General features: G+C 52.4%; 1 protein-coding gene across 3 annotated transcripts in view; it reads left to right on the top strand.

Moving 5' to 3' along the window:
• Itga5 (integrin subunit alpha 5) overlaps positions 1-22,377 on the top strand; it is a 28,141-nt gene extending 5,764 nt beyond the window's left edge. The window contains exons 1-30 of one of the 3 annotated variants that reach the window (XM_075960864.1): positions 920-1,207; positions 7,170-7,300; positions 8,586-8,698; positions 8,795-8,915; positions 9,084-9,145; positions 9,239-9,284; positions 9,519-9,644; positions 9,788-9,832; positions 9,945-9,988; positions 11,659-11,715; positions 11,850-11,902; positions 12,053-12,261; positions 12,527-12,718; positions 12,891-12,936; positions 13,282-13,383; positions 13,532-13,587; positions 13,675-13,829; positions 13,987-14,124; positions 14,220-14,287; positions 14,511-14,661; positions 14,750-14,842; positions 14,956-15,035; positions 15,163-15,243; positions 15,347-15,452; positions 16,280-16,432; positions 17,862-17,945; positions 18,050-18,163; positions 20,120-20,221; positions 20,734-20,856; positions 21,408-22,377. In XM_075960864.1, the coding sequence (XP_075816979.1) occupies positions 987-1,207; positions 7,170-7,300; positions 8,586-8,698; positions 8,795-8,915; positions 9,084-9,145; positions 9,239-9,284; positions 9,519-9,644; positions 9,788-9,832; positions 9,945-9,988; positions 11,659-11,715; positions 11,850-11,902; positions 12,053-12,261; positions 12,527-12,718; positions 12,891-12,936; positions 13,282-13,383; positions 13,532-13,587; positions 13,675-13,829; positions 13,987-14,124; positions 14,220-14,287; positions 14,511-14,661; positions 14,750-14,842; positions 14,956-15,035; positions 15,163-15,243; positions 15,347-15,452; positions 16,280-16,432; positions 17,862-17,945; positions 18,050-18,163; positions 20,120-20,221; positions 20,734-20,856; positions 21,408-21,491 (3,156 nt within the window). In that variant the 5' untranslated portion in view covers positions 920-986 and the 3' untranslated portion in view covers positions 21,492-22,377. Of the gene's footprint in view, positions 1-919; positions 1,208-7,169; positions 7,301-8,585; positions 8,699-8,794; positions 8,916-9,083; positions 9,146-9,238; positions 9,285-9,518; positions 9,645-9,787; positions 9,833-9,944; positions 9,989-10,080; positions 10,182-11,658; positions 11,716-11,849; positions 11,903-12,052; positions 12,262-12,526; positions 12,719-12,890; positions 12,937-13,281; positions 13,384-13,531; positions 13,588-13,674; positions 13,830-13,986; positions 14,125-14,219; positions 14,288-14,510; positions 14,662-14,749; positions 14,843-14,955; positions 15,036-15,162; positions 15,244-15,346; positions 15,453-16,279; positions 16,433-17,861; positions 17,946-18,049; positions 18,164-20,119; positions 20,222-20,733; positions 20,857-21,407 lie in introns of those variants that run through there. The other 2 variants (XM_075960865.1, XM_075960866.1) reach the window with 2 other exon arrangements.
• Positions 22,378-25,752: the final 3,375 nt, after the last annotated feature.

Genomic DNA, 25,752 nt, shown 5'->3' with positions numbered 1-25,752 from the left:
AGACTAGGATCTTGCCTGATGTACCCTACTATAAAGGTACCTCCACTTACTAAAACCCCTTCCTCTACTTACACAGGCCATGGGGGTGATCAAGATGACCAATAGAATCTGAAAGTTGGTTCCCTTTGAAGACGCCCCACGCCACCCTTTATATGTTTCTGGGATTTCTCCAGGAAATCAGGCAACCTAATGAAGTCACTGAAGAGAGGGGCTGGCCACTTGGCGAGATGCCAAATCCAAGAAAGGGCCATAACAGAGACTTCCAAACCCTATATTAAAGAGAACCAGAGAATTGAGACCCAGTGCTCCCGTGTCAGAGACCTCAAACTCCTGTTCTATCAGCTTGGGAAGTGGCAGCCGCGGAACTCCCGCAGTCAGCGAAGCTGCTCCAGCAGGCTGCCTGGAAGCACTCAGTGCCTGGGCTGAGAGTCCCTAATCCAGCTGGCCCGAACCCAGGCACCCAGTGGCCCCGGAAGGCAAGGGGGAATCCCTGTTGGCTGGATGCCAGAGGAGTCCCTTGTCTCTCGACCCCAAAGCTTCTTTCCTGAATAAGTGAGGGAGACCCCCACACACACTGTTCAGGCTCCCTCAGCCCCCCAGAGGTGATTCCTTTCCTCATTAGGAAATTCTCTGCTCCCTTTTTCCAACTACTTTTCCGAGCGTTTACGTTGTACATCTGGAAAGGGGGGGGGGAGCAGAGAGGAGGGCGAAGAACCCGAGCCCGCCCAGTCTGAGCCAAGCCAGACCACCGGTCTCCAGCTGGGGCCGGAGCCAGGGGTTCAGAGGTGCGGCCCCCTTCGGGGTGCGGGGCGCGGCCTCGGCGTCCCGGGGACCCAGGAATGTCCCCCCGCCAGCCGGCCCGGCGGTCGGGGGGAGGGCCCAGCCGGGAGTTTGGCAAACTCCTCCCCGCGTTGAGTCATTCGCCTCTGGGAGGTTTAGGAAGCGGCTCCGGGTCGGTGGCCCCAGGACAGGGAAGAGCGGGCGCTATGGGGAGCAGGACGCCACGGTCGCCACAGTCTCCTCTCCACGCGGTGCCGCTGCGCTGGGGGCCCCGCGCCCTGCTGCTGCCGCTGCTGCTGCTACTGTGGCGGCCACCACTCCAGGTTGGGGGCTTCAACCTAGACGCGGAGGCCCCGGCGGTGCTCTCCGGGCCCCCCGGCTCCCTCTTCGGCTTCTCCGTGGAGTTTTACCGGCCGGGAAGGGAAGGGTGAGTGGTGAGGTTGGCGGCAGGAAGGGGGCAGGGGGCCACCTGGAGATTGGGGGCGCGCCGGAGTGTGGAGGCGACCAAGACTTGAGTTTGAGGGCGGAGTTTGAAAGAACTAGAACTGGAGTTGGGGGCCCAAGCTAGAATTGGGGGCCCGCGCTGGAGCAGGGAAGCACCGTGGCCGACGTGGAGTGTGAGATCAGTGTCGAGACTTGTGGCATGAGGAGAGGACAGGAATCTAGAAGCTGGAGAAGTGCAGGCAGGGACTCGGGGCCAACCGGGAGGAGAGCTTAGAGTCTCTGGCGATTTGTGGGCTGCTGGGGACCTGTGGTGGGTGGGAGTCGAGGGGGGCGGGGAGGCCGGTCCTTAGGGAGCACTGGAGGAACTTTGAGATCCTCCGTGGGGCCATTGAGAGGGTTGAAGCTGGGTAAGCGCGTGCAGTAAGAGGGAACACTGACTGAGAGGGTCGGGAGGTTATGTGGGGGCCAGTCTCATCCTCCCCTCCCCCATCAACTCAGACTGAGACCGGGAAGAAGGACAGAGGCTCCCTCCCCTTTCTCTTCAGTCTCCTGCGTCGCCTCCCACCCTCAAGCTCTTCAGGCGAGGAGATCCAAAAACTTAGGGAGAACCCCTGGATCCTGGCACTGGGGGAACTGGGACTAGGGGCGGGATCGGCCCAGGGCGGTGCACGGATGTGTTGGGAGGGGTGTGTGTGCGCGCGCGCCTGAAGGGGGGTGGGCGGTTTCCCTCTAGCTCCAGCTCTTGGGAGGAAGAGAAAAGCTGATTTCCTGTAGCAGTAGTTGAATTGAGACACAGACTTCTGGGACCAGGGTCGGAAGCTGGGGAGACGTAGGCTCTCTGGGCCCAAGAGCATCAGAACGAAGGTTCCTGAAAACCTCTATGGAGAATTCTTATTTCCGGGTAATAAGCAGACCCAGACTCTTAGTGCCTGGAAAATGGGTGCCCACGGGCTTGGAAATCAGAGTTAGAGCCCACATTGGTTTGTTTCAATGAGGAGAGGACGTTAGGAAGTAAGAGGAAGGTGACAGTCCCAGCTGCTGGGACAAGGAACCCCACATGCCAGATTGCTGAACCCCTTCGATGACAACAGTAGTTGTTTCTCCTCTACCTCCAAGCTCTGAGCCTCCCTCTGCCCACAGCAGCACCCCCTCCCCGCCCGAGATCTCAGGGCTTGATAGGACCTTTGTCAGAGGTGAGCTGATTTTAGTTATCTGTTTAACTAGGGGGTGGTGGAGGCGGCTAACCCTAGCTAATTCAATTGGGGAAGGGACAGTTTTCTACTTTGTCTGGAGGACTTAGGGATGGAAAAAAAAGATAACTAGGCCCCAGCCGTTGAATTTGGGCTTTTCAAGGTCCCCACCCCACACCCTGGCCTCTTGCCCAAACCTCATTGCATCACCCTATCCTGGAGTCCCTGCCAGGCCTTGCCTCCTCCGGTCCCCTAAACCTCTTACCACAACCATAACGGAAGGAGCAGACGTGGTGGAGGGGCTATAGGGTGCTTTGGCTCATCAGGGTGTTCAACTGTCTGGCTTTTTATTTCTCCCTTATTTCCATCCTATCCCCCACAAAACTGGCAGTTCTCTGAAAACTGACGCATCTGTTGGACTTTGCACTTCTTGTCCCCTAGGTGTGCATCTGGCCCCTGGCCTGACCCTTCAGTCCCTGAGGCTTCTTCTAAAAGAGGACCCAGCCTCTCCATCTCACCCCCACCCTGTTCATTCTCTGCTTTGCTCTGTGTGTAACCCTCTTAGAGCATTCTCCCTCCCAGCGCCTGTGTGCTGGCCTTGGCCTCTCTCTCCTTCATGTGGCTGTGGTCTCAGCGTTCCTAGTTTCTCCTGCATCACCCCTCACATTGGTGAGCACTGCAGAGGTTGCTATGCAGTCGTGGGTGTGAGTGCTCACACTCACCCAAGAGCTGGGACTTGAGCAAGTCCAGCCTTCCCCTAACTGAATGAGACAGCATCTAGGAGGTGGCTGCCCACATGCAGGCAGCCTATGCAAAGCACGAATTTGATGGGGAGAGTCTGGGTTCTGGATTTTTTTTTCTGGCACCAACCTCATTCATTTTGTTTTCCTCCATTTCTGACTTGCATTCATTCATTCCCAAACTGTGCAGCCAAGAATGACCTTGAATTTCTGCTTCTACCTCCTCCAGAGTGCTAGGATTGCAGGCTGGCTCTGCCACACCCTCCACACACCCAGGGCCTCTGTGCTTGGCAAGCAGTCCACCTGGCACCACTCATCCCCCGTGCTCACACGCTTGGAGCACTAACAACTGTGGTAGTGGCAATAGTCCTCACATTCCTCTTACGCTTGATATCAATTTCTCATTGGATTAGTACAAAATTCCTATGTTGATCAGAGAAAATATTATTGCTTCAGAAGTCATAAAATTTAGTTCTAGAAGTTAGTTAGGGACCATCCAAAAGCAACTCATCATTGAGAGAGAGAATTTAAGGCTAGAAGAGGGAAAGTGGCTTTGCCTAGGACATTTAAAGCTAAAAAAGTGAGCCAGTCTGCTGGAGGCAGCTCTTACTCAGCCAATCAGTACAGCCCTTTGGAATGTACTTGGGGTTCCAGAAGCAGGTGTCCCCCTCTGGCCTGGCTAAGGGTGAGGTAGAATCATGGGAGCTGGGCCCTGGCCCACCTGCTGCTCTCTACTCTGACCTTGTCTAGCCAAGGGAGTCAAACAGTAACTGAATATTGAACAGGGCCTTGGTTAATCAAAACCCTGGTTGGGGAGATAGTGAAGAAGAGAGGAGGGGATGTTTTGGCCGTGGGGCAGGGCAGAACACTAGCCTCAGAGCCAGGCTCCCAGGCTTCTGTTCACATCCTGGGAAAGATTCTGAGCATCCCTGGATGGCTATGACTTCTCTTGACTTAATATTCCCATCTGTCAAATAAGGACATCAGGGTAGATTGGCAGTGTGGGGACTTGTTGAAGAACGTCAGGACTGTGTCAGGACTGCATAGCCTTTGTTTGCCGCCTGCAGCAGCCACTGGGCATCTGCATTAGTCCTGAAACAGTGGACATTTGTCTCCAAAGACCAACCAGACCCCCTGAGCTCTAAGGCTTCTGCAGAAATGATGGCGAGCATTTCTTCCCCTGGACTCCGGAACAGAGTCTACTGACAACCTGCATCTAGTGGGAGATAATTCACCGTTTTTCATCTTTTACAAACCAAGAGTATCTATCTATAGCTGCCCATCAGAGTTTCTGACCAGAGTTGATAACCAGGCTCCTCACACAAGCTGGTGCAATGCCAGTCCAAAGCAAATGCATTTGAAGTTTTAATTAGCCTGGTATGCCTTGTCAGGTAAATGCATGATTTCCCAACCCAAGGAGCCTCCCTGGGTACCCTCTTGGATCACTTTGAGGATTCTACTGCTGCAGGGTTTAGGAAGCATCAGGTGGGATAAGAAGGGTAAATAAGCCTTGTGCCTCGGCTGGCATGTGTAGGTGCTAGAATGAGGACTGTTGAGATGGCCATACCCATGCATGGATCGCGTGGGCTGATCTGGATCCACGTCCCCAGCCTGCATTCTGGGATCCTCGAACCTTCACAGAGCAAACAGATATTCTACCGGCCCGTGGACTTACAGGGCTGCTGACTATACAGTCCCATCTCAGTTCCTCCACAAATGTAGGTGGTATGGGAGAAGCCAGAGAACGAGAGGAAATCCAAGCCCTGCTGAGCTAGAGCAAGAACCAGAGCTCCAGCTCCTGACTCCTGTGCTGCGCCCTCCCTGTTTTCACTGTTGGCTTCGTTTGATTCTTTCGAGACGGGGTTTCCCTGGGCAACTCTGCTATCCCGGAACTCACTCTCCTGTGGACCACCACTGCCACAGGCCTCAGAGAAGGAGCACACTCCTCTCTCCCCTGGGGCTGCAGCTTCTCAGTGTTGTCAGACTCAGGCATTCTCACCTGAGGTCACTGGGCCCTTGGAATGGTGGCTCCAACCTCTAATTGGCCTTAATTCCTGAGTGAGAGAGAGGTGAGACCCAGTGGGCGGGAGACAAATGGAGAAATGTGAGGCTGGAAGCTGATAGGAAGCCACAGGCAGTAAACATTTCCTGTCCCCTGGGCGAGTGAGGCTGGCACCTCCTCTCTCCACTCTGACTTCAGGCACCTCCTGTCCAGTCCCCACTCCTGTTCCTCCGGCCCTTGTTTTCTTCTCACCTCCGCTCTAACATTCCCTCCAAATCCTTGGTGTCCTGGGGACTGCCTTCCCTGCTGCCGTCACTTACGCCTCTTAGACCCTGCCCCGCCCCCTCAGTATATGTGACCCTATTGGGAGACAGCCCTGCCTTTCTTAGACCCTGCCCCGCCCCCTCGGTATATGTGACCCTATTGGAAGACAGACCTGCCTTTCTTAGACCCTGCCCCGCCCCCTCAGTATATGTGACCCTATTGGACGACAGCTCTGCCTTTCTTAGACCCTGACCCCCCTCCTCAGTATAAGTGACCCTATTGGAAGACAGCCCCGTCTTTCTTAGACCCTGACCCTCATTATATGTGACCCTATTATTGGAAGACAGCCTGCCTTTGTGGCCTCTGCTAAGTCCCTTCTTGGGCCCACAATTCTAGTGATAAAGGCTGTGGAACCGCAAGAAAAGGGGTAGTTTTGGGAGTGTTGAAACCTAAAAGACAACAGAAACCATTAGAAGTAGAGAGCCCTAAGACCTGAGATCAAAAAAAAGAAGCAAGAAATGGCTCAGCAGTTAAGAGCACTGGCTGCTCTTCCAGAGGACCAGGGTTCAATTCCCCAGCATCCACCTGGCAGCTCCTGACTGCTCACAGCTCCAGTCCCAGGGGATCCAATGCCTTCTTCGGGTCTCCTCTGGACCCACACGGCACACAGACATTCAGGGGAAATGTCCATGCATGTTAAATGAATAAATAAAGAGAGAGAGAGACCCAGTAATCTAAATCAGGAGAGCAAGCACTACTGTGGACAGACAGGCAGAGAGGTTGAGGAGCCAACGGCAGCAGGGGAGCAGAGCAGAGGCCAAGGCTGGCCGGGACACTGGCCCAGAGTTGGGGGTGCCAGGGAAAGCTGCCCAGGCTGCCAGATGCAGTGCTTGCAGGGGATCCTGAGGAAAGCGCCTAGAGAGGACAGGGCTGTGGCTGTGTGGAGGACCCCATCTCAGACGTGTGTGTCCAGGAAGTGCAGCCAACAGAACAGGATTTGAGTTCAATCTTCTGGGGCTGCTTTGTGGTAAAGAGGTACTAGTGAGGCAGAGCCCAGCGGGAAGGTGACATCCATCCTGAGCCGCAGATGGGGCAGGCCAGGCCCAGGAAACAGCTTCTCTCCGCGTCTGCCTGGTTCCCGACACTCACATTTCCCTCCTACATGCCCCAAGACTAAGTGGCCAGTTGCCTGTGTTCCAGCCCAGAGAGAAAATTTGGCTTGGGAAGAGAGGGTACCCAGTAGGTGAGGACCCTGAGGCTCCACAGGAACGTGGAGTTCTAGGGCTAAATTGTCCCTTTAATATGTATTTTCAAGCCATTTTCAAACAAGGTTCATACTTTGCATTTAGTACTACTTTTTGTTTGTTTTGTCTTGTTTCGTTTTTTTCCTGATGCCAAGCACACCCTCAACCTCTGGGCCGCAGCTTCAGTTCACAGGTCTGGGCATCTAATCTTGGCAGGTAGACAGAAGAAATGGGAAAGCTGGAGTCCAGACCCTCTATCCCTCCTTCCTTTTCCAGGAACCGATTCTGGTTCCTTCTTGTAGTAGAAGAAGGTAGGAGAATGTGGGAGGAGGGGAGGAGCTGAGTTACTGACAGCAGCACATGGGGAACGCCTGACTCCAGCCCCGGCCTCTGGCATCTGCGGCATCTCCTGAGATATAAATACAACCCAAGGGACATCTACCCCACCCGAGACTGACCTGGAAATAGGACCCTTCCTAATGCCCTTCTCCTTTCCCCTTCACAGGGTCAGTGTGCTGGTGGGAGCACCCAAGGCTAACACTAGCCAGCCAGGGGTACTGCAGGGTGGTGCCGTCTACATCTGTCCGTGGGACAACAGCCCTACCCAGTGCGCCACCATTCAGTTTGACAGCAAAGGTAGGCTGGAAGACTTCAGGGAGGGCCTAGTGTAAGTGGGTAGGCGGGCCTGCAGCTTGGGGATGGGGCTTGGGGCTCCTGCTGCAAGGGGTAGTTCTGGTGCTCCATTTCCTAGCCGTAGGCTTCCTGTGGCCCTCACTCCATGCTTCCAGCCCAGCCCAAGGATGGCAGGCATGATTCAGAAACATGTGGCTCTCATTTTCACTGAATCACCCACAACTCTGGGAGGCCAGGGCCATAACACAAAACACAGAGGAAGCTTGAAGAGGGTTCTATTCCTAAGCTAAGTGATAGTGCACGTCAGCTATAGTGTGCTTCAGCTCCCTAGGGAGCTCAGCCCTCAGGCAGATGGACCTGAGGGAGCTGAGGATATTCAACCAACACTAGCATGAGTGTGTTGGCTCACGTGAGCAACTGTATTAGTAGCCCCATCCTGTGAGGGAGGAAGCAGAAGTTAAGCCACCCAGCTAGTAAGAAAGCAAGACAGTCTATCAGCACAGATAAGGACTGGAGTAAGAGGGCAAGAAGAAGTAAGCATAAAAATGTGGAGGCCAAGCCAGGCATGATAGAGCACAGCTTTAATCCCAGCACTGGGCTTGGACAGAGGCATTTGAATCTCTGTGAGTTTGAGGCCAGCCTGATCTACAAAGCGAGTTCTAGGATAGCCAGAGCTACACAGAGAAACCCTGTCTTGAAAAATAAATAAATAAATAAATAATGTTTGAGGCCAGCTGGTTTCTGAAAGGGTGCTAGGTACTGAACCGAAGTCTTATGCACACTACCCATATGCCGTACCACTGGGTTACAGCCTCTGTTCTGAGCAGGCTGGCTTTTAGAAGCCTAAGAGCACTCAGGAGACTAAGGTAGGAAGATTGCCAAAAGTTCAAGGCCAGCCTGGGCTACATACTGAGACACTGTCTTAAAACAAATAAAGAAATAAAAAGCCTGAGAGACAGGTGGAGAGTAAGAAGAGCTCGGAAGGCAGCGGTCCAGAGGGCGGTGTTTAGACATGGGAAGAGGCAGAGGAAGTAAGGAGGTGGGAAGAGGCTGTTGGAGGCAGAGACAGGGCTGGTGTACAGACAGAAGTTAGCCATGGGACTCTGCCAGTCTTCCCCAGCACCACAGTGCTAACTTCTGCTACAGCTAAAAGGAAACCAGAGAAACCGAAGAGACAACTTGGCAAGGGCTCGGGGTTCAGGGTCTAGAAACACTGAGCATCCTGGGCCAAGACTGAGGGTCACCTTTCTGAGAGCCAGGGTGATGGCCTCCTTTCAACCTCCCCAAGGTTCCCGGATCCTGGAGCCCTCACTGTCCAGTGCCACGGGAGAGGAACCTGTGGAGTACAAGTCCTTGCAGTGGTTCGGGGCCACGGTTCGAGCCCACGGCTCCTCTATCTTGGTGAGGCACCAATGGGTCCTTGGTGGCTAAGAGCTGAGCCATGGTGGAGAAAGCCAGGCCTGGTCTAAACATGAACCCCCTCTGGTTCCCTCCCAGGCATGTGCTCCACTGTACAGCTGGCGCACAGAAAAGGAGCCTCAGCACGACCCCGTGGGCACCTGCTACCTCTCCACAGACAATTTCACCCGGGTTCTGGAGTATGCACCTTGCCGCTCAGGTAGGGGCCGAGTGACACAAGCCACTGCACCTTCTTCATGAGAGGGTGTCAGGTGCTCGGTGTCTCTCCTCGTGGCCACCAAGCATCAAATTGACGTTTTCAAAGCTGCTCTCCCTACCAGCACATCTCTGCATGGCTCACTCATCTCACCGTCTTCTTGCCTCATAGATTTCGGCAGCGCAGCAGGGCAGGGCTACTGCCAAGGGGGCTTCAGTGCTGAGTTCACCAAGGTGAGAGGTGATTGGGGAGGGAGGGCAGTGGGTGAGGATCCAGGGTCAGCCCCAAATGGTGCACTCATCCCTCTTCCTCTCACTTCCCCATAGACCGGCCATGTGGTCCTGGGTGGTCCTGGGAGCTACTTCTGGCAAGGTAAGCCCTTCCTCTGCCCTCTTCAGGCCTTGGCACTGCATTCTTTCCCCACTCTAGGTCTGAATCACTAATCCTTCCCTTCTCCACTCCTCAACTTCCCAGTTCCACTTCCAGACCCCCTTCTACTCCATCCTCCACATAGTCCCTTTTCTTGATCCAAACTCAAAATCCTACTCAGTTCCCCTAAAGCCCTAAAGTTACCTCCCCCTGCCTATCACCCTGCTCCCCTTCCAGGCCAGATCCTGTCCGCCACTCAAGAACAGATCTCAGCGTCCTATTACCCAGAATACCTCATCAACCCAGTACAGGGGCAGCTACAGACCCGCCAGGCCAGCTCCATATATGATGACAGCTACTTGGGTAGGCGAGCCCGTGGTGAGAGAATGGGCGGGGAGTTCAGGGCCTTCTGCCTCGCTCGGCCCTCCTCTGCTTCTCCCAGCTGAGGGTTAGAGAACAGGGGTCTCAGAGGAGGCGATGCTAACATCCTCCCACTCTGTCCCCAGGGTACTCTGTGGCCGTGGGTGAATTCAGCGGTGATGACATTGAAGGTGAGTGAGTGCCCACGTTAGGCCAAAAGGGGAGCTAGAGAAAGCTCCGAACACAGCAGTCAGAGTCTGCCCTGTCCTTCCCTCAGCCCACCAGTTTCTCTTCTCTTTGCAGACTTTGTTGCTGGTGTGCCCAAAGGAAACCTCACCTATGGCTATGTAAGACCCCGCCTCTCACCCTGGCTCAGTGCAGAGTCTTGCATAGCAGTGTATGGGGCCTCAAAAAAAAAAAAAAAAAAAAAAAAGATCAGAACATAGGCTCTGGGGAAAAGAGATAGGATTTCAGAAGTCTAGTTCAAGAAAAGGAAGCTGTGAAGTCAGACTCGGGTTCAGATTCTGGCACTGACTCTGGGTAAGTTCTTCTGTTCTTTTATTGCTACGCTGTCCCCTGCTTAACCTCTCTAAGCTGCTTCTTCCATGTACAATGGGGTAATAATAGTTCTGACCTCATCAGGCACTTGCAAACTGTTAGGTGGTGTTTGACAGCCAGTTGCTATCATTAGACCACGACAAGAGCCCAGACAGATGAGTGCCACACATGGCTGTTCGATTAATAACATTAATTAAGGAAAGATGAGGGATGAGACAAAGGTATCTTATCCCATCCCATCAGGTGCTTCTAGCGAGTACATGGGACGAGACACGCAGCTGTCATATTGATATCCACCGTCCATGAGCCTTTCAATGTCCCAGGCACTAGCCATTCACGATGGCGGAGCACAGCCTTGACAGTCTCCACAAAAACTATGGTCCTAGGATACCAAGTGTGTTGCTTAGGGGCAGCGGAATAAATATTTAATAGCTACCATACTCCCAATTCCACACTCCTTCTGAATGGGAAGTTCCTGAAAAGCAATCGAGGTAACCTAACACATTTTAAGATAGCAGTACCCTCTTTTTAGAGAAGGCTCTGTGAGGGCTCTGTACACATGGGGCAAGAGGGAGTGCCAGGCACACGCCTGAAGAACACAGAGTAGGAAATCGGAGTGAGTTTGTAGCCTCACAAGCTAAAAGAGGGTGAGAAGAGAAAGGCGGATTGGACAAGCACAGGCAGTGGGAGCAAACACCAGAGCTTTGGAGGACCAGCCACGAGACGGACTGACAGTGGCCACGGGGCGGGCATAGGTGGGAGTGACAGGTCCTCCATCTGCTCTGGCATCTCTGCCCGCGGGGAAACCCAAGGTGCAGAGGCTCACACCAGCTCTCAGCCAAGAGACTTGGAGGTCTGCGGGGCCAGTGCTCAGAGGAGACAGATGGAGTGGCTTGTAGACACTGGTGGGTGAGGGGAGGCTGAAGTCTTGAATCTGTTGGGTTTGAAACCCCAGTGTGTTTTCGGTATCAGCTACTGTTCACCTACTGCTTACCAAGTTCTTCTTTAGTCTCTGAGAGGCAAAATCCCAAACAATGCTCCTGGTTCCACTGATCTTACATTATAGTGACTAGAATCTACTGGGTAGAGATAAAAATCCATAAGAGATATAAAGGGAAAAGACAAATCAGCGGGGGCTGGAGAGATGGCTTGGCTGCTTCTCCAGAGGTCCTGAGTTCAATTCCCAGGAAGCACATGGTAGCTTATAACCATCTGTAATGAGATCTGGTGCCCTCTTCTGGCCTGCAGGCAGAATGCTGTATACATTATAACACTGTATACATAATAATAAATAAATCTTTAAAAAAAAAAAAAAAGGCAAAACAGCAAGGAGGTAGAGAAAACCTGTAGGTGGAGGGAGGGCAAACTGGAAGGGAATCAGAAGCGTTGAGGAATGCCTGTCCCATGTGTCCCAGACCTTTGACTGTGGGGCATTCAGGATCTTTCTCTTCACCTTCAGGTCACCATCCTTAATGGCTCAGATATCCACTCCCTCTACAATGTCTCAGGAGAACAGGTGAGGACACCCTTGCCTCCACCAAGTTGTGGACCAATAGTGTCAAACTCTCCACCTCTCTGGGGCCCCTAAACGTCCGCTCATAGGTCCTCGTTATCCTTTTACTGACTGAACCTTGTTTTTTGTCCCCCCAGATGGCCTCCTATTTCGGTTACGCTGTGGCCGCCACTGATACCAATGGGGATGGGTGAGTGCTGGGAAAGAGGGCCTTGCAGGCAGAATGCTCCTTGAGGGTGTTTTCTATTCACAGAAGGGAGCCTGGGAAATCCAGAATGCCTGGGATTTCCTGGTGGCAGGACAAGGTTATCAGGATGCTTGGGTCTGCCCTTTTCCTCAGGCTAGATGACCTGCTGGTAGGGGCACCCTTGCTCATGGAACGGACAGCTGACGGGAGGCCTCAGGAGGTGGGCAGGGTTTACATCTACCTGCAGCACCCAGCTGGCATCGAGCCCACACCCACCCTCACCCTCACTGGCCAAGATGAGTTCGGCCGATTTGGAAGCTCCTTGACACCTCTGGGGGACCTGGACCAAGATGGCTACAATGGTAAGCATCATGGCCCAGGGGGCTGAGGCGGGGAGTGGGGGGTGAAGGATGGGGGGTGGGCTGATCAGAAACTTAGGGGGAGGGTTTCTGTCAACTAAACTAACTACCCAGGCCCCCTTGACTTCCCACGGGTATTGGGGTTTAAAGAGATTTAGGGCAGGAATTGACGGGTAGGTGTGTGGGGAGTGATATCCGGAGGTTTTGTGGTAGGGATTTGGAGCCCTGGCCTCCTGACTTGACAACAAATGTGTGTTATGTCTTCCAGATGTCGCCATTGGAGCTCCATTTGGTGGGGAGACCCAGCAGGGAGTGGTGTTTATATTCCCCGGAGGCCCAGGCGGACTGAGCACTAGGCCTTCCCAGGTTCTGCAGCCCCTGTGGGCAGCTGACCACACGCCAGACTTCTTTGGTTCCGCCCTTCGAGGAGGCCAGGATCTGGACGGCAATGGATACCCTGGTAAGTTGTAGCCACTGCCCCTGCGTCTTAGAAGGTGCATTTCTAGGCAGCTGCCACCAGATGGTGCAGTCCCCTAGCTCAGGCTTCCTTGAGTCATGAAATTAGAAAGTTTAGGAAAAAAGGGTCCTAATTTGGGGCTTGCTGTGAAGGGTTGTATGTTGGCTTTTTGCAGATCTAATCGTTGGGTCATTCGGTGTGGACAAGGCTCTGGTGTACAGGTATGAATCAGGGAGACTGAGGCAGCCTGGGGAACTGGAAATGCCCCTTTAGAACAAGGACTGGGAACGTCAGTGCAGAGGCAACTGGTGTCCTGGGGCCAGTGCCAGCCCTCAGAGGAGTCTTTTTTTTTTTTCTTTTGGTTTTTTGAGACAGGGTTTCTCTGTAGCTTTGGAGCCTGTCCTGGAATTAGCTCTGTAGACCAGGCTGGTCTTGAACTCACAGAGATCCGCCTGCCTTTGCCCCCCCCCCCCCCCCCCCAGTGCAGAGGTTAAAGGCGTGCGCCACCACTGCCCAGCACCTCAGAGGAGTCTCAACCCTGTTTAACACACATTCACTCTCTGCAGGGGGCGGCCTATCGTGTCTGTCAGCTCATCTCTCACCATCTTTCCCTCCATGTTCAACCCAGAGGAGCGCAGTTGCAGCCTGGAAGGAAACCCTGTGTCCTGGTGAGCTGAGCCAGAACCCTGTTAGTGGGCAGGGGGCCATGTCTGCCCCAGGAAAAAACAAATGGGGGTGACCTAGTCTGGGTCTTTCTGAAGCAGGGAGGGTCCAATTTCAGTTCCACTCAGTGCTTTCTCTTCTGTCGTTCCCCAGCATCAACCTTAGCTTCTGCCTCAACGCCTCTGGAAAACACGTCCCCAACTCTATAGGTGAGGAAGACAGGCCATGGGGCGGGGTGCGAGGGCTGAGTCCGGCAGGTAGGAGGGACAGACTCACACTGTGTTTCCCGGCCACAGGTTTTGAGGTTGAACTCCAGCTGGACTGGCAGAAGCAGAAGGGAGGGATCCGACGGGCGCTCTTCCTGGCCTCCAAGCAGGCCACCCTTACCCAGACCCTGCTTATCCAGAATGGGGCTCGGGAAGACTGCAGGGAGATGAAGATCTACCTCAGGGTATGGGCTGAGAGTGCGGTTGGTGCCTGGACCTACAGAGCAATGGGGATTGTCAGATGTGGGTCTTGAGAAGATTAAAAAAAGAAGCGAGACAAAGAAACAGGGCCACTGAAGCCTCAGAGTCCCTGATCTCGTGTACTCTCTACCCTGGTCCTAGAACGAGTCAGAATTCCGAGACAAACTCTCCCCAATTCACATTGCCCTCAACTTCTCCTTGGACCCCAAAGCCCCCATGGACAGCCATGGCCTGCGGCCAGTCCTACACTACCAGAGCAAGAGTCGGATAGAGGACAAGGTAAGGAAGGAACTTGGGAGGACAGGCCTGGCACCTGAGGCAGGGCCCTGGGAAAGGGGTCGGAGGACCCTTCTCAAAGCTGTCCTGCTCCCCAGGCCCAGATCTTGCTGGACTGCGGTGAGGACAATATCTGTGTGCCTGACCTGCAGCTGGCTGTGTATGGGTGAGTGGGACTGTCACGTGACCAATGTCACGTGACCAAGGGTCGGGGACAGCCTAGCTGGGAGTCTGCGAGCATCTCTGGCTCTAGGCAGAGTAAGCACATGCTATCCGTGCAGCTCCTCATGCTTGCCAGAGCGAGGGCTCAGTCCTGCTGTGTGCTACCATGCCTGATTGCCTCGGTTCGTGGATTCATTCTTCAGTGTCCTTACCCTGTGTCCCTCCAGGGAGAAGAAACAAGTGTACCTGGGTGACAAGAACTCACTGAACCTGACATTCCATGCCCAGAATCTGGGTGAGGGTGGCGCCTATGAGGCTGAGCTTTGGGTCACAGCCCCTCTGGAGGCCGAGTACTCAGGACTTGTCAGACACCCAGGGGTGAGAAGGGACTCTCAGGTGGGGTGCAGAGGTGGTCCCCTCCAGAGGGGTGCCAAAGCCTGAGTGGCCTGTGCCCACCTATCCCCAGAACTTCTCCAGCCTGAGCTGTGACTACTTTGCTGTGAACCAGAGCCGCCAGCTGGTGTGTGACCTGGGCAACCCCATGAAGGCAGGCGCCAGTGTAAGTCAGGAATAGAAGAGGAAGGGTGGGAGCAAGCCCAGGATGGGGTCCTGCTACCCCAGCATACAGCTGAGCACCCCATCTAACTGTCCCTTTTCCTCCCTGTTTCACAGCTTTGGGGTGGCCTTCGGTTCACTGTTCCTCATCTTCAAGACACAAAGAAAACCATCCAGTTCGACTTCCAGATTCTCAGGTAAGGAGGGACTGGAGCCGAGCTTGGACTGAGTTCAGAGGGAAAGAAGGGAGAGTGGGGGCAGGTGGCAGACCCTGGTGCCTGGGGATTCTCATCAAACAACTTCACTCTTGCCTCCATCCCACAGCAAGAACCTGAACAACTCACAAAGCAATGTGGTCTCCTTCCCACTCTCCGTGGAGGCTCAAGCCCAGGTCTCCCTTAATGGGTCAGTGCCCAAGCAGAATGGGGCCTTTAGAGGGAAGGGGGTGGATTTCTACGGAAGGACACTTGGATTTCTCTTGCCTGTTCTAAACCATGTTCCTCCTCAGTGTCTCCAAGCCTGAAGCTGTGATCTTCCCAGTTAGTGACTGGGACCCCCAAGACCAGCCTCAGAAGGAGGGAGACTTGGGCCCTGCTGTCCACCATGTCTATGAGGTGAGGAGGTCAGGAGACAAGCTGGGGGTCAAACCACATGAGGGGACAAAAGAGGACCACTGTAAGTGACAGCAGCTAGGACCTGGGTCAGTGGAGAAGAGGGGACAGCCTGGTAAGTACTGAGAGCTTCTGACAGATGGCCAGAAGAGGAACACACCAGTCACGGACTTACAAGGAGTCACATGGGGATTTCTGTGAGTTCCAGGCCAGCCTGGGTACAGAGTAAGACCTTGTCTCAAAAGTGGGCTTTATAGCTGCCTTCAGATGTCCCTTCAGTTCTCAGTCCTGATGCAGTGTGTATGGGTTATGACCCAGGCCTTCCCTTCAGAGAATTGTGTTGGAGGAGGGGCCACTTGTTTGTCCCTGCCGCCCGACTAGCTTAGACCCGAAATAACCACACAGAACCTGTATTAGTTAAATCACTGCTTTACACTTGAGAGGCAGAGGCAGGCGGATCTCTGTGAGTTCGAGGCTAGCCTGGTCTACAAGAGCTAGTTCCAGGACAGGCTCCAAAGCTACAGAGAAACCCTATCTCAAAAAAAAAAAAAGTCACTGCTTGACCCATTAGCTTTTTTCCTGCTGTTTATCAAACCATATTGGTCTGAAAGCAATCCACAGGTTCTCATCTTCTGTGGAAACAAGAGAAGAACCTCTTTTTAAAAGCAGCATAGCCTTAGATTCAAATTTTAAAGTCATGATACCTTTATAATATACATGCTGGTTTTGCTTAGCAGCCCGTATAATAAAATGTCTCTCTGTACTTAGCTCCTTCACAGTCAAAAAGTTCAGAGATAACACAATAATAGAGTTGTATTGTTCCCTCTCAGCTCATCAACCAGGGCCCCAGCTCCATCAGCCAGGGCGTACTGGAGCTTAGCTGTCCCCAGGCTCTGGAAGGCCAGCAGCTCCTCTATGTGACCAGGGTGACAGGACTCAGCAACTGTACGTCCAACTATTCCCCCAACTCACAAGGCCTGGAGGTAAGGACCTGGACATGGGCATGGGGTGGTGGACTGGGGTCTAGGAAAGCTGCCTGGAGACTACTGGAAGTGGTGGGGAGATCTGGAAAGGAAAAAAAAGGCCTGTATCCACTGCATTTCTGTCCTTTGTCCTGAAATAGCCTCCACTCTGTCCTGGTGTGCTCTTAGATCTGTGCCACCTTGTCCTTCTGTGAGGCTTCAGACCTGTCCTCTGGCCCTCTGAGACTGTGTTTACTTGTCAACAACCCTTAATGAAGTAAGGGTTACAGTGAACACTGTTAGACCTAGGAAAACCCCCACACCAAATGAAACTCACAGGTCCTCTCACTCCTGGAGCTTGCATCTAACGAAGACTTGGTAAACAATAAGACATAAAAAGAAAAATAATTGGCTGATGAGAAGTGATGAAACCTGGCATGGTAGTCCCAGCACTTGGGAGGCGAGGCAGGAGGCTCAGGCATTCAGGGTTATCCTCAGCTGTATGCCTGAGGCCCTGAGAGAAAAAAGAAGATGGACAGAAAATAATTTAAAAAATGAAAAAAGCTAGCCGGGCGGTGGTGGCACACACTTTTAATTCCAGCACTCAGGAGGCAGAGGCAAGCAGATCCCTGTGAGTTTGAGGCCAGCTGGTCTACAAGAGCTAGTTCTAGGACAGGCTCCAAAGTTACAGAGAAACCCTGTCTCGAAAAACCAAAAAGAAAAAAGGAAAAAGCTACGCAGGTATGGTGGGCATGTCTGTCATCTCAGCACACCTCTAATCTCAATCACCAGCACTTAGAGGAGCTGGAGCAGGGGGATAACCACAAATCACCAGCGCTTAGAGGAGCTGGAGCAGGGGGATAACCACAAATCACCAGCACTTAGAGGAGCTGGAGCAGGGGGATAACCACCAGCACTTAGAGGAGCTGGAGCAGGGGGATAACCACCAGCACTTAGAGGAGCAGGAGCAGGGGGATAACCACCAGCACTTAGAGGAGCTGAAGTAGTCCAGTCTACATAGTGAGTTCCAGGACAGCCAAGGCCACATAGTGAGAACTCTTGAAGGAAAGAGAAAACAGACAAGTGGACCTCTAGAAGAGGCAGCCTTAGCCGGGTAGGACACTTGGCTAGCATGTCCAAGACTCTAGGTTCAATCCCAGCATTGCTAAATCAACAAATCAAGTCATGATTCTACTGAAGCCTGAAAGACAAGGCTGAGGACATTCCCAACGGAGGAAACAGCCAGTACAAAGGCCCCGACGCAGGAAGGACTTAGTGATTCTTTACACATCTCCTATTTCAGTGCAGAACAAGGTGGAGGCCTTGTTCTTGGCAGTGGGTGGGTTGGCTGAACACAGGGACAGAGACAGAAGCAAGGCCCCTGCTCTGGAACTCAGGTTCAGGCTGATCTAGGTACAATGAGTCAGGAGGGACATTTCTGTTCTTCCAGTTGGATCTGGAGAGTTCCCCACACCACCTGCAGAAACGAGAGGCTCCAGGCAGGAGTTCTACCGCCTCTGGGCCACAAGTCCTGGTAAGTCATTGCAGGAAATGAAGTTTGTCCCTGGCACTGGATATCCATTTGAGTTCTGAGGATCACCAGAGCAGTCTGGGCTCAGAGGCCTTCTTTCTTTCCAGAAATGTCCTGAAGCCAAGTGCTTCAGGTTGCGTTGTGAATTTGGGCCACTGCACCGCCAAGAGAGCCGGAGTCTGCAGCTGCATTTCCGAGTCTGGGCCAAGACCTTCCTGCGGGTGAGGGAGCCTGGACCCCAACCTTTGCACCTAGTTGGGCTGACCCTGCTGTTTCTCTGCTTTCTGCCCTTCCACCTCTGCTTTGGTAACCCTACAAACTACACAAACTACAATTCTCCCTCACCCTGGTTTAGACCAGTTGTGCGTCCTTGGTGCCACCTTGTGGGCACAGAAAGAGCAACTGTTTCCCTTTCTGGTTCTGATAGAAAAAAGAAGAGCCCAGCGTGGTGAGCATGATAGGACAGGCTCACCTTCAAACCAGCACTCAGGAGGAGAGAAACCATGTCTCAAAGAACTAAAAGGAAAAGCAAAGCAGTAGAGGGGATGGGAACACATCAGTGATAGTGCATTCCCAATCGAGCTGGGGCTGGGGAGTACTTACATGCAAGTATGAGGACCAGAGTTCAAAACCTCGGCATTCACATAAAAGAATGCCTAGCCAGTGTGGCAGCCACCTAAATGTAGTCCCAGCACGCAGGAGGCAAAAACGGAATCCCCACAGTTGGCTGACCAGATAGTTGAGGCAAACTGGTGATCTCTGGGCTCTGGGTTTGATGAGAGAATCCGTCTCAATGTATGAGAAATCTGACATCAGTCTCTGATCCACCCATACATGTAGCCACACACCATACACACATATGCACATGAGAGAGAACACGTCTCAATGGATGAGACTTCAGCCTCTGAGCCCCCACATACATACACCACACACGGGAAGGAGGCCTGTGAGATGGCCTGGGGAGTGGGCAGAGGTGCCTGCCTCCAAGCCTAACATCTGAGTTTGATCTCCAGAACCCACATTACAAAAAGAGATAACTGATTTTCTTTGCCCTCCGTAGGCAAGCCTTGGGATGTGCATGCCCAACCACACACAAATAAATAAACAAATGTTTAGAAAAGAAAAAAGAAACGAGGATTGGGGAGATGGCTCAGTGAGTAAGCGAACTATATGTTCAAGCCTGACCACTTGGGCTCGGTTCTTGGAACCTGAGGAAAAAGCTGAGTTTGGTGGGTCAGCCAGCCTGGGATATACAGCACAGTGACAGGAACAAGAGAGACCAGCCTCAAAAAACTAGGAGAAAACTACCTTGTGAAGTTATCCTCTGATCTCAACATGTGTGTCATGGAACATGTGTGCTGGCGTATGTACATGCATACACACATATGCACACACAAAGAACACACAGGCACATAAATAACTGTCATTTTTGAAAAACCATTTTAAGAGGGTTGGAGAGATGACTCAGTGGTTAAGAGCACTGGCTGCTTTTCCAGAGAACCTGATTTCAATTGCCAGCAACCACATGGTGGCTCACAGCCATCTGTAATGGGGTCTAATGGCCTCTTCTGTCTGATGCCGTCTTCTGTCATGCAGGCCTACATGCAAGTAGAGCACTCGTATACTTAAAATACATAAGTAAATAAATCTTTAAAAAAATTTTAAGACAGTAGAAGGCAAGACAAATCCATAACAAACAGACAAGCAGAAGCAGGAAGAGGGAAAAAAACATTTACTGAGCACACATTATGACCATGTTAACCCATATCAACCATTAAAATATATATTGAACATACAGTCATCTGATTATGCATTATTCAGTTATAGTTACTCAACTTGACGTTTATTGTTTCTCATAAAAACATTAAGAGAGGGGCTGGAGAGATGGCTCAGTGGTTAAGAGCACTGCCTGCTCTTCCAAAGGTCCTGAGTTCAATTCCCAGCAACCACATGGTGGCTCACAACCATCTGTAATGAGGTCTGGTGCCCTCTTCTGGCCTGCAGGCATACACACAGACAGAATATTGTATACATAATAAATAAATATTTAAAAAAAATTAAGAGAATCAGAGTGAGTGAGTCCATAATGGGAAAGCTCACATCCCAGACAAGCTGGGGAGGCTCGTGTTCTCTAGATCCTACAAGGGGCTGCCCTAACAGCCTTTCTCCACCCACAGCGGGAACACCAGCCATTTAGCCTGCAGTGTGAGGCTATGTATGAAGCCCTGAAGATGCCCTACCAAATCCCGCCTCAACAGCTGCCACAGAAGAAACTTCAGGTGAGTTCAAGGTCAGAGGTCTGGGACCAAGAAGGCAGGCTCAAGAATGTCAGAAGCAGGGTGAGGACGAGGATATTTCCTCCCGTTGTAGGTTCAGAGATCAGCCAGATTAACACGGTGTCTTTGTAGTTCACACCCTGGAGGGCAGGGATACCAGTGTGCCTCACATGCCTGACAGTGAGTGGAAACACATAGAAATACCTGAGCCTAGTCTCAGAGTCAGGAAAGAGTTACCGGAAGGAGTGGTGTACAAGCTGAGGCCTGAAGAAACTAAACAGGCTGACTATTCCGGAAAGGAAGATTCTGGTGGAGAGAACAGTAGACGCAAAAGCACAAAAACAAGAGACGCGACGCACGCCTTTAACCCCAGCACTCAGGAAGCAGAGGCATCTTTAAGTTCAGAATGTTGTTAGCTAAAAATGAGAGTTAGATCCAGATCCAACAGCCGTTAGTAGCCAGGAATAGAGCGGAAAGAGTTTATGGATTCTCAGTGTCACTTGACTTATCTCCAGGTGGCCACAGCCGTGCAGTGGACCAAGGCAGAAGGCAGCAATGGCGTCCCCTTGTGGATCATTGTCCTAGCCATCCTTTTTGGGCTCCTGCTCCTAGGTCTACTCATCTACGTCCTCTACAAGGTCAGCCACACCCTGCCCCGGCCCGGCTACCCTCCTACCAGGCCCTGCCTTTTACACAGTAGAATCCAAGAAGCCACCCTCAGATCTGTTTTCCAGCACAGGCCCCATCTCTGCCCTGGCTACTTAGACCCATCCTGTCTTTTACTATTGGACCCCTCCTTTCAGTCTGCAGCCCCCAATTTAGAAAGAGCCTCCTGTCTCAGAATAAGTTTGCCAATATTGCAGAACTGCAGATGGCAAATAGTGACGGCATTTGTGCTTTCATTTCCTCGACAGCTCTGCGGCAGCTAACAACAAATGATCATAGTCTGCAGGTGGCCGCCACCGCTAGGCAATCAGACGTAGTGCTTGAGTTGAACTTGTTTACCCCTTCTGACTTAACTGCTAGCATTTTTAAAACTCTGATAAAAAGATTGCCCCATAATAAATCCAAACGCGGGTATTCAGAAGCCACTTTTTCAGGATGGGGAAGCCGGAGGCGGGACGGTCCTCATCCCCTGGGTCCCTCGTTGAGTGAATGTGGCCTCTCATTGTGCCTCCTTTCTCATCAGCTTGGCTTCTTCAAACGCTCCCTCCCATACGGCACAGCCATGGAAAAAGCTCAGCTCAAGCCTCCAGCCACCTCAGATGCCTGAGTCCTCCTGATCCCAGACTCCTGATCCTGAAGAGCCAGTCCCCTACCTGCCAACAGGGAAGGACCAGGCACTTCCTGAAGGTGCTGAGAGCTGGGGAGACTCTGTTCTCCTTAGCCCAAAGACATACTTGAAGGGCCAGAGATGGAGGACGAGAAGCTGGAGATGTGTCCCCCATGCACTGTGAAGGACCCTCGTTTACACATGCCCTCTCATGGATGGGGGCCTCAGGGCCAGGGCCAGAAGCCTCAGCCTTCCTTCAGCCTTGCGTTTTGGAGACTTATGAAAGCCACTTGGAGCCATAATAGGAGATCCAGCAGTGGTTCCCTGGGCCAGACATACCGCCAGGACTTCTCGTCTGGTTCCAGCCTGCAGCTAAGAGTCTGAGACTTGGGGGAGTGAGACCTGGCAGCTCCGGTAGCCCCCATCCTGGAGGGCCAATAAAGAACACTAACCATGGACGGTGCCGCAGGGCCAGCTCAGGACAAATCCCGTACCCAGGTCTGGGAAGTCACGAGAACGGAACCAGACCTAGGCTGGGGCTTGGGGTCGGTCTGGAGCCCAGTCTCAGATTTTAAGAACCTGCGCTCACAGGATGGCATTTGGGTTAGCTGCAGATTCATCCCTGACTTAGGACAAGTCAGGAATTTCCCAGGACCCTAACCAGGTCACAGTGGCAACAGATCTGGAACCTCAGCCTGTCCAGACACAGGCTCACTCATTCCCCAGAAAACGGGGAGCCCCAGGCCTGCGGACCTGGGTTCTGCCCACCAGCTGCACTGATGCTGCCCCTTCCTCCCTACCCCACCCTCTCCTCTGCTCCAGAACCCACTCCCAACTTATTTAAACTCTGTTGCAAGTGCAATAAACCCCACCCACTGCCCCCACTGACCAAAGTTGCTGTCTGTCCTTCTACCCTAACTCTCCAGACCCATCCTAGACCCAGAAAGCAGGGCAAAAGAGAAATATCTGTCTCCCATGGGCCTGTTCCCACTAAGAACTAGGTATGTTAGCACAGCACCTGCTTTCAATCCCAGAATTCTAGAGGGAGAGGCAGGAGGATCAGTTCAAGGTCAGGGAGAGACACAGTAGAAGGGAAGGCCTGGAGAGACCTCAGAGGTTAGGAGTCAATTCCTAGCAATCACATGGTAGCTCCCAACCATCTATAATGAGATCTGGTGCCCCCTTCTGGCCTTCAGGCAGAACACTATATACATAATAAATCTTTAAAAAAAAATAGAAGGGAAAAAAGGGGCCCTGTAGGGTGCACTCCTTTAATCCCGGTCCTCAAGAGGCAGAGGCAGGCAGTCTCTGAAATAGAGGCTAGTCTGGTCTACAGAGTGAGTTCTAGAACAGCCAGGACTACACAGAGAAACCCTGTCTTAAAAAAAGTGGGGAGCTTATCTCTGCTGTTCCTCATCCAGCCCCCACCAGATCTGGGCTTCCCTACCACCAAGGAGCAAAGAAGGAAATCTCTTCTCTTTGGGGGTTGAGGGTTATGGAAGAATGCAGAGAGGTCCCGTTGAGAGGTGAGGAAAGATCGTACAAAGCACTCACCGGGGATTCCCTTAAGTCAGAAAAATAAGATGAAAAGAAAGCCCATTAGTTTTTTTCTGTTTGCCTTGCATATTTTGTGTGAATACATGCCACAGCACAAATAACGGAGGTTCGGAGACAATCTGCAGGACTTAGTCTTCTTCCACGTGAGTTTAAGAGTCAAAGTCAGGCCTGGCAGTGGTGACTCCCCCCCCCCCATTTTAATCCCAGCACTTGGGAGGTAGAGACAGGGGGATCTCTGAGTTCGAGGCCAGCCTGATCTACAGAGCAAGTTCAAGTTCAACAGGCTTCATAGCTACACCAAGAAACCCTGTCTTGAAAAAAAAAAAAAAGATCAAACTCAGGTCTTCAAACTTGATGACAACAACCTTTAGTCCCCGGTCCGCTGTGGAGTTTTGTATTGGAGTTACTGTTGTGTGCAAGGGTAAGGTGAGGGGTATTAAATACTTCACGTGTGCACGTGTGTGTCCTTGTCAGAAGACAACCTTGAACTTGAATGTTGGCCCTAGTCTTAAGGCAGCATCTCTTGTTTACTGCCGAATACCACAGACTAGCCGGCCTGAGGTGGGTGCAATGAGATCTCAGACACATGCAATTATACAAGTCAACCTTTTATGTGAGTTCTGGGGATCTGAACCCAAGTTGTCAGGCTTGCATCTAAGCTCTTACAATCCTGTGATGGTCCCATTACCTCCATTTGTTCTAGGAGACTGAGTCCTGGAGCTTATGTAACTTGCCCAAGGTCACACTGCAAAGCAAAACCAGTAGTCACGCTCACAAGTAGTACGGGACTGTGACACTCCCTATTCTTAACCAACATGCCAAACACTGGAGAACTCAAGTTTTCCAAAGAGGGAACCGGCACCATGAAAGCCTTTCTCAAGGTCTGTCCTGAAGTGCACAGAGCTGAAAAGGGCAAAGCTGGTTATGTCTTGCTAGACCAGAATCTTACCACCAGAGGGCAGGATAACCACAAATTTCTGGGAATCTGGCAGAGCGGTGTGAGACCCAACTCCCCTCAGCAGGGCTGTTATTATTAACTCACACCCTTTGGACACCTTCAAATAGTCCTCCAGGTTAGCTACGTGAACCACACTCCAGACTAAGGTCTTGGAATCTTATACTTACCGAGTGTCTTTCCAGAACCCACAAGGAAAAGGAGTGAGGTTGAGGTAGCAGAGACACACTGAGGAGCACCCCATACATCCAAGGACAGCAGGAATTTTCAAGGGAGATCCTACTGGGGAAGGTTGACACCAACTCTAGGGACTGGATCTGAAATGTCTCCCGTTGTAATGAGGAGGAAATGAAGAAGGGAAGTGAGCTGGGACTTGGTGTCATGGGTGTGTCGGTGTATGTTGCGTTTGCTTCTGAGGGTGGTTTACGGAGTTCCTTGGGCTCAGGCATGCCACAGATACGATCTAGCACCAGCAGCATCCCTGAGCGAACTTCTTTCCTCTCTCCTGAGCTGAGCTGCCTGTCCTCGTCTCCCTACCCTGCAGACACATGCCTCACACTCTGGAGTCTGAGCAACCCAGAGGAGCAGGTAGGCCGTGGAGATCGCAGCCTGAACCCTCTCCTTGTCTGCGTTGGTGAAGGTGGAAAAGAGGGGAGAAGGAAGTGAACAGAGCAGCTGGAGATGTGGGAGGGGGAAGGGGCTCAAAAGAGGCAGCTGGCAGGCGGGAAGATGATCTGGGGGGTCTCAAGTTTCTTAACATCAATTAGGGAAGTCGGCCTGGACTCATTAGTAGCCTGGGGTGCAGGGCTCATCAATAATGAATTCACCCCACACAATGCTCCCCCTCCCAGCTGCTTGCAAGGTCACCCCACCCTCCAGCCAGCTGCCTCCCTTAGTAAGCTAAGCAACCCCTCCTTTGAGTTCTGCCTAACTCAGAGAGCCTAGAGACACTGTGGGCAGGTGGATGAGGCCTGAAGGGCAAAGGTTCTCTCAGATCATCCAAGACCAGTTCTGGCCCTTGTCTACTTTGTCTCTTCCCTGGGGATGGACCTGAAAGAGGAGGGGCTAAATCTAAGAAGCCAGATTTCTGTTATAGAAGTGCAGTGGGATCCTGACAGGTTAGATTAAAAGCAAGAAGATTGCCTCTGGAGGACACAGAGGTCCCACCCAGGTCCTCAAACCAGGACCACAGGACCCAAAGACCAAAGTGCCGGCATCCATCATCCACTCAGCCTTGAGCTGGAGCATCCGGACAGCTGCAAACAGCTTTTCACACAAGGAAAGCAGACATTGCTGGAGCTCGCGATAGAAACCCAAACTTTCGGCACCCTAGTTGGCCATCAAGCCCCAACTTCCCTCCAGAAGCTAGAAATGCCCTCCTTTCCTGAAGGTTTCTGGATCCAGTCCTACCACCTTTGACCCCGGTCTCCACCCTTGCCTCCACCCTCCCTCACCCCCCACCCCCCAGTGTTCCAATTCCCAGTCTCATCCCCTTTCCCTCTGGCTAGGGTTGGCCTAAAGCTGGCTGCTTGGCCTTCTGGGAACTCGGCCGGCTGCCCTCCCTCTTGTGGCAGGTACAGACAGGTTCAGGCTGCAGCAGCTGCTTCTTCCCCAGATACCTCCTTGACTCTCACACTCCAGCCTCCTCCTACTTGCCTTAAGAACACCCGATCCTCAGACGTTCTCCCCAGCCGTTTACACCCCTGCTACCTGACTCACAGCTCTCCTTGGTGGAGAATGTCCTGCATC

Source organism: Microtus pennsylvanicus, chromosome 2, assembly GCF_037038515.1.
Source record: "Microtus pennsylvanicus isolate mMicPen1 chromosome 2, mMicPen1.hap1, whole genome shotgun sequence".
In the NCBI taxonomy this organism is placed as follows: Eukaryota; Metazoa; Chordata; class Mammalia; order Rodentia; family Cricetidae; genus Microtus; species Microtus pennsylvanicus.
This window is presented reverse-complemented; position numbering and strand designations above follow the sequence as displayed.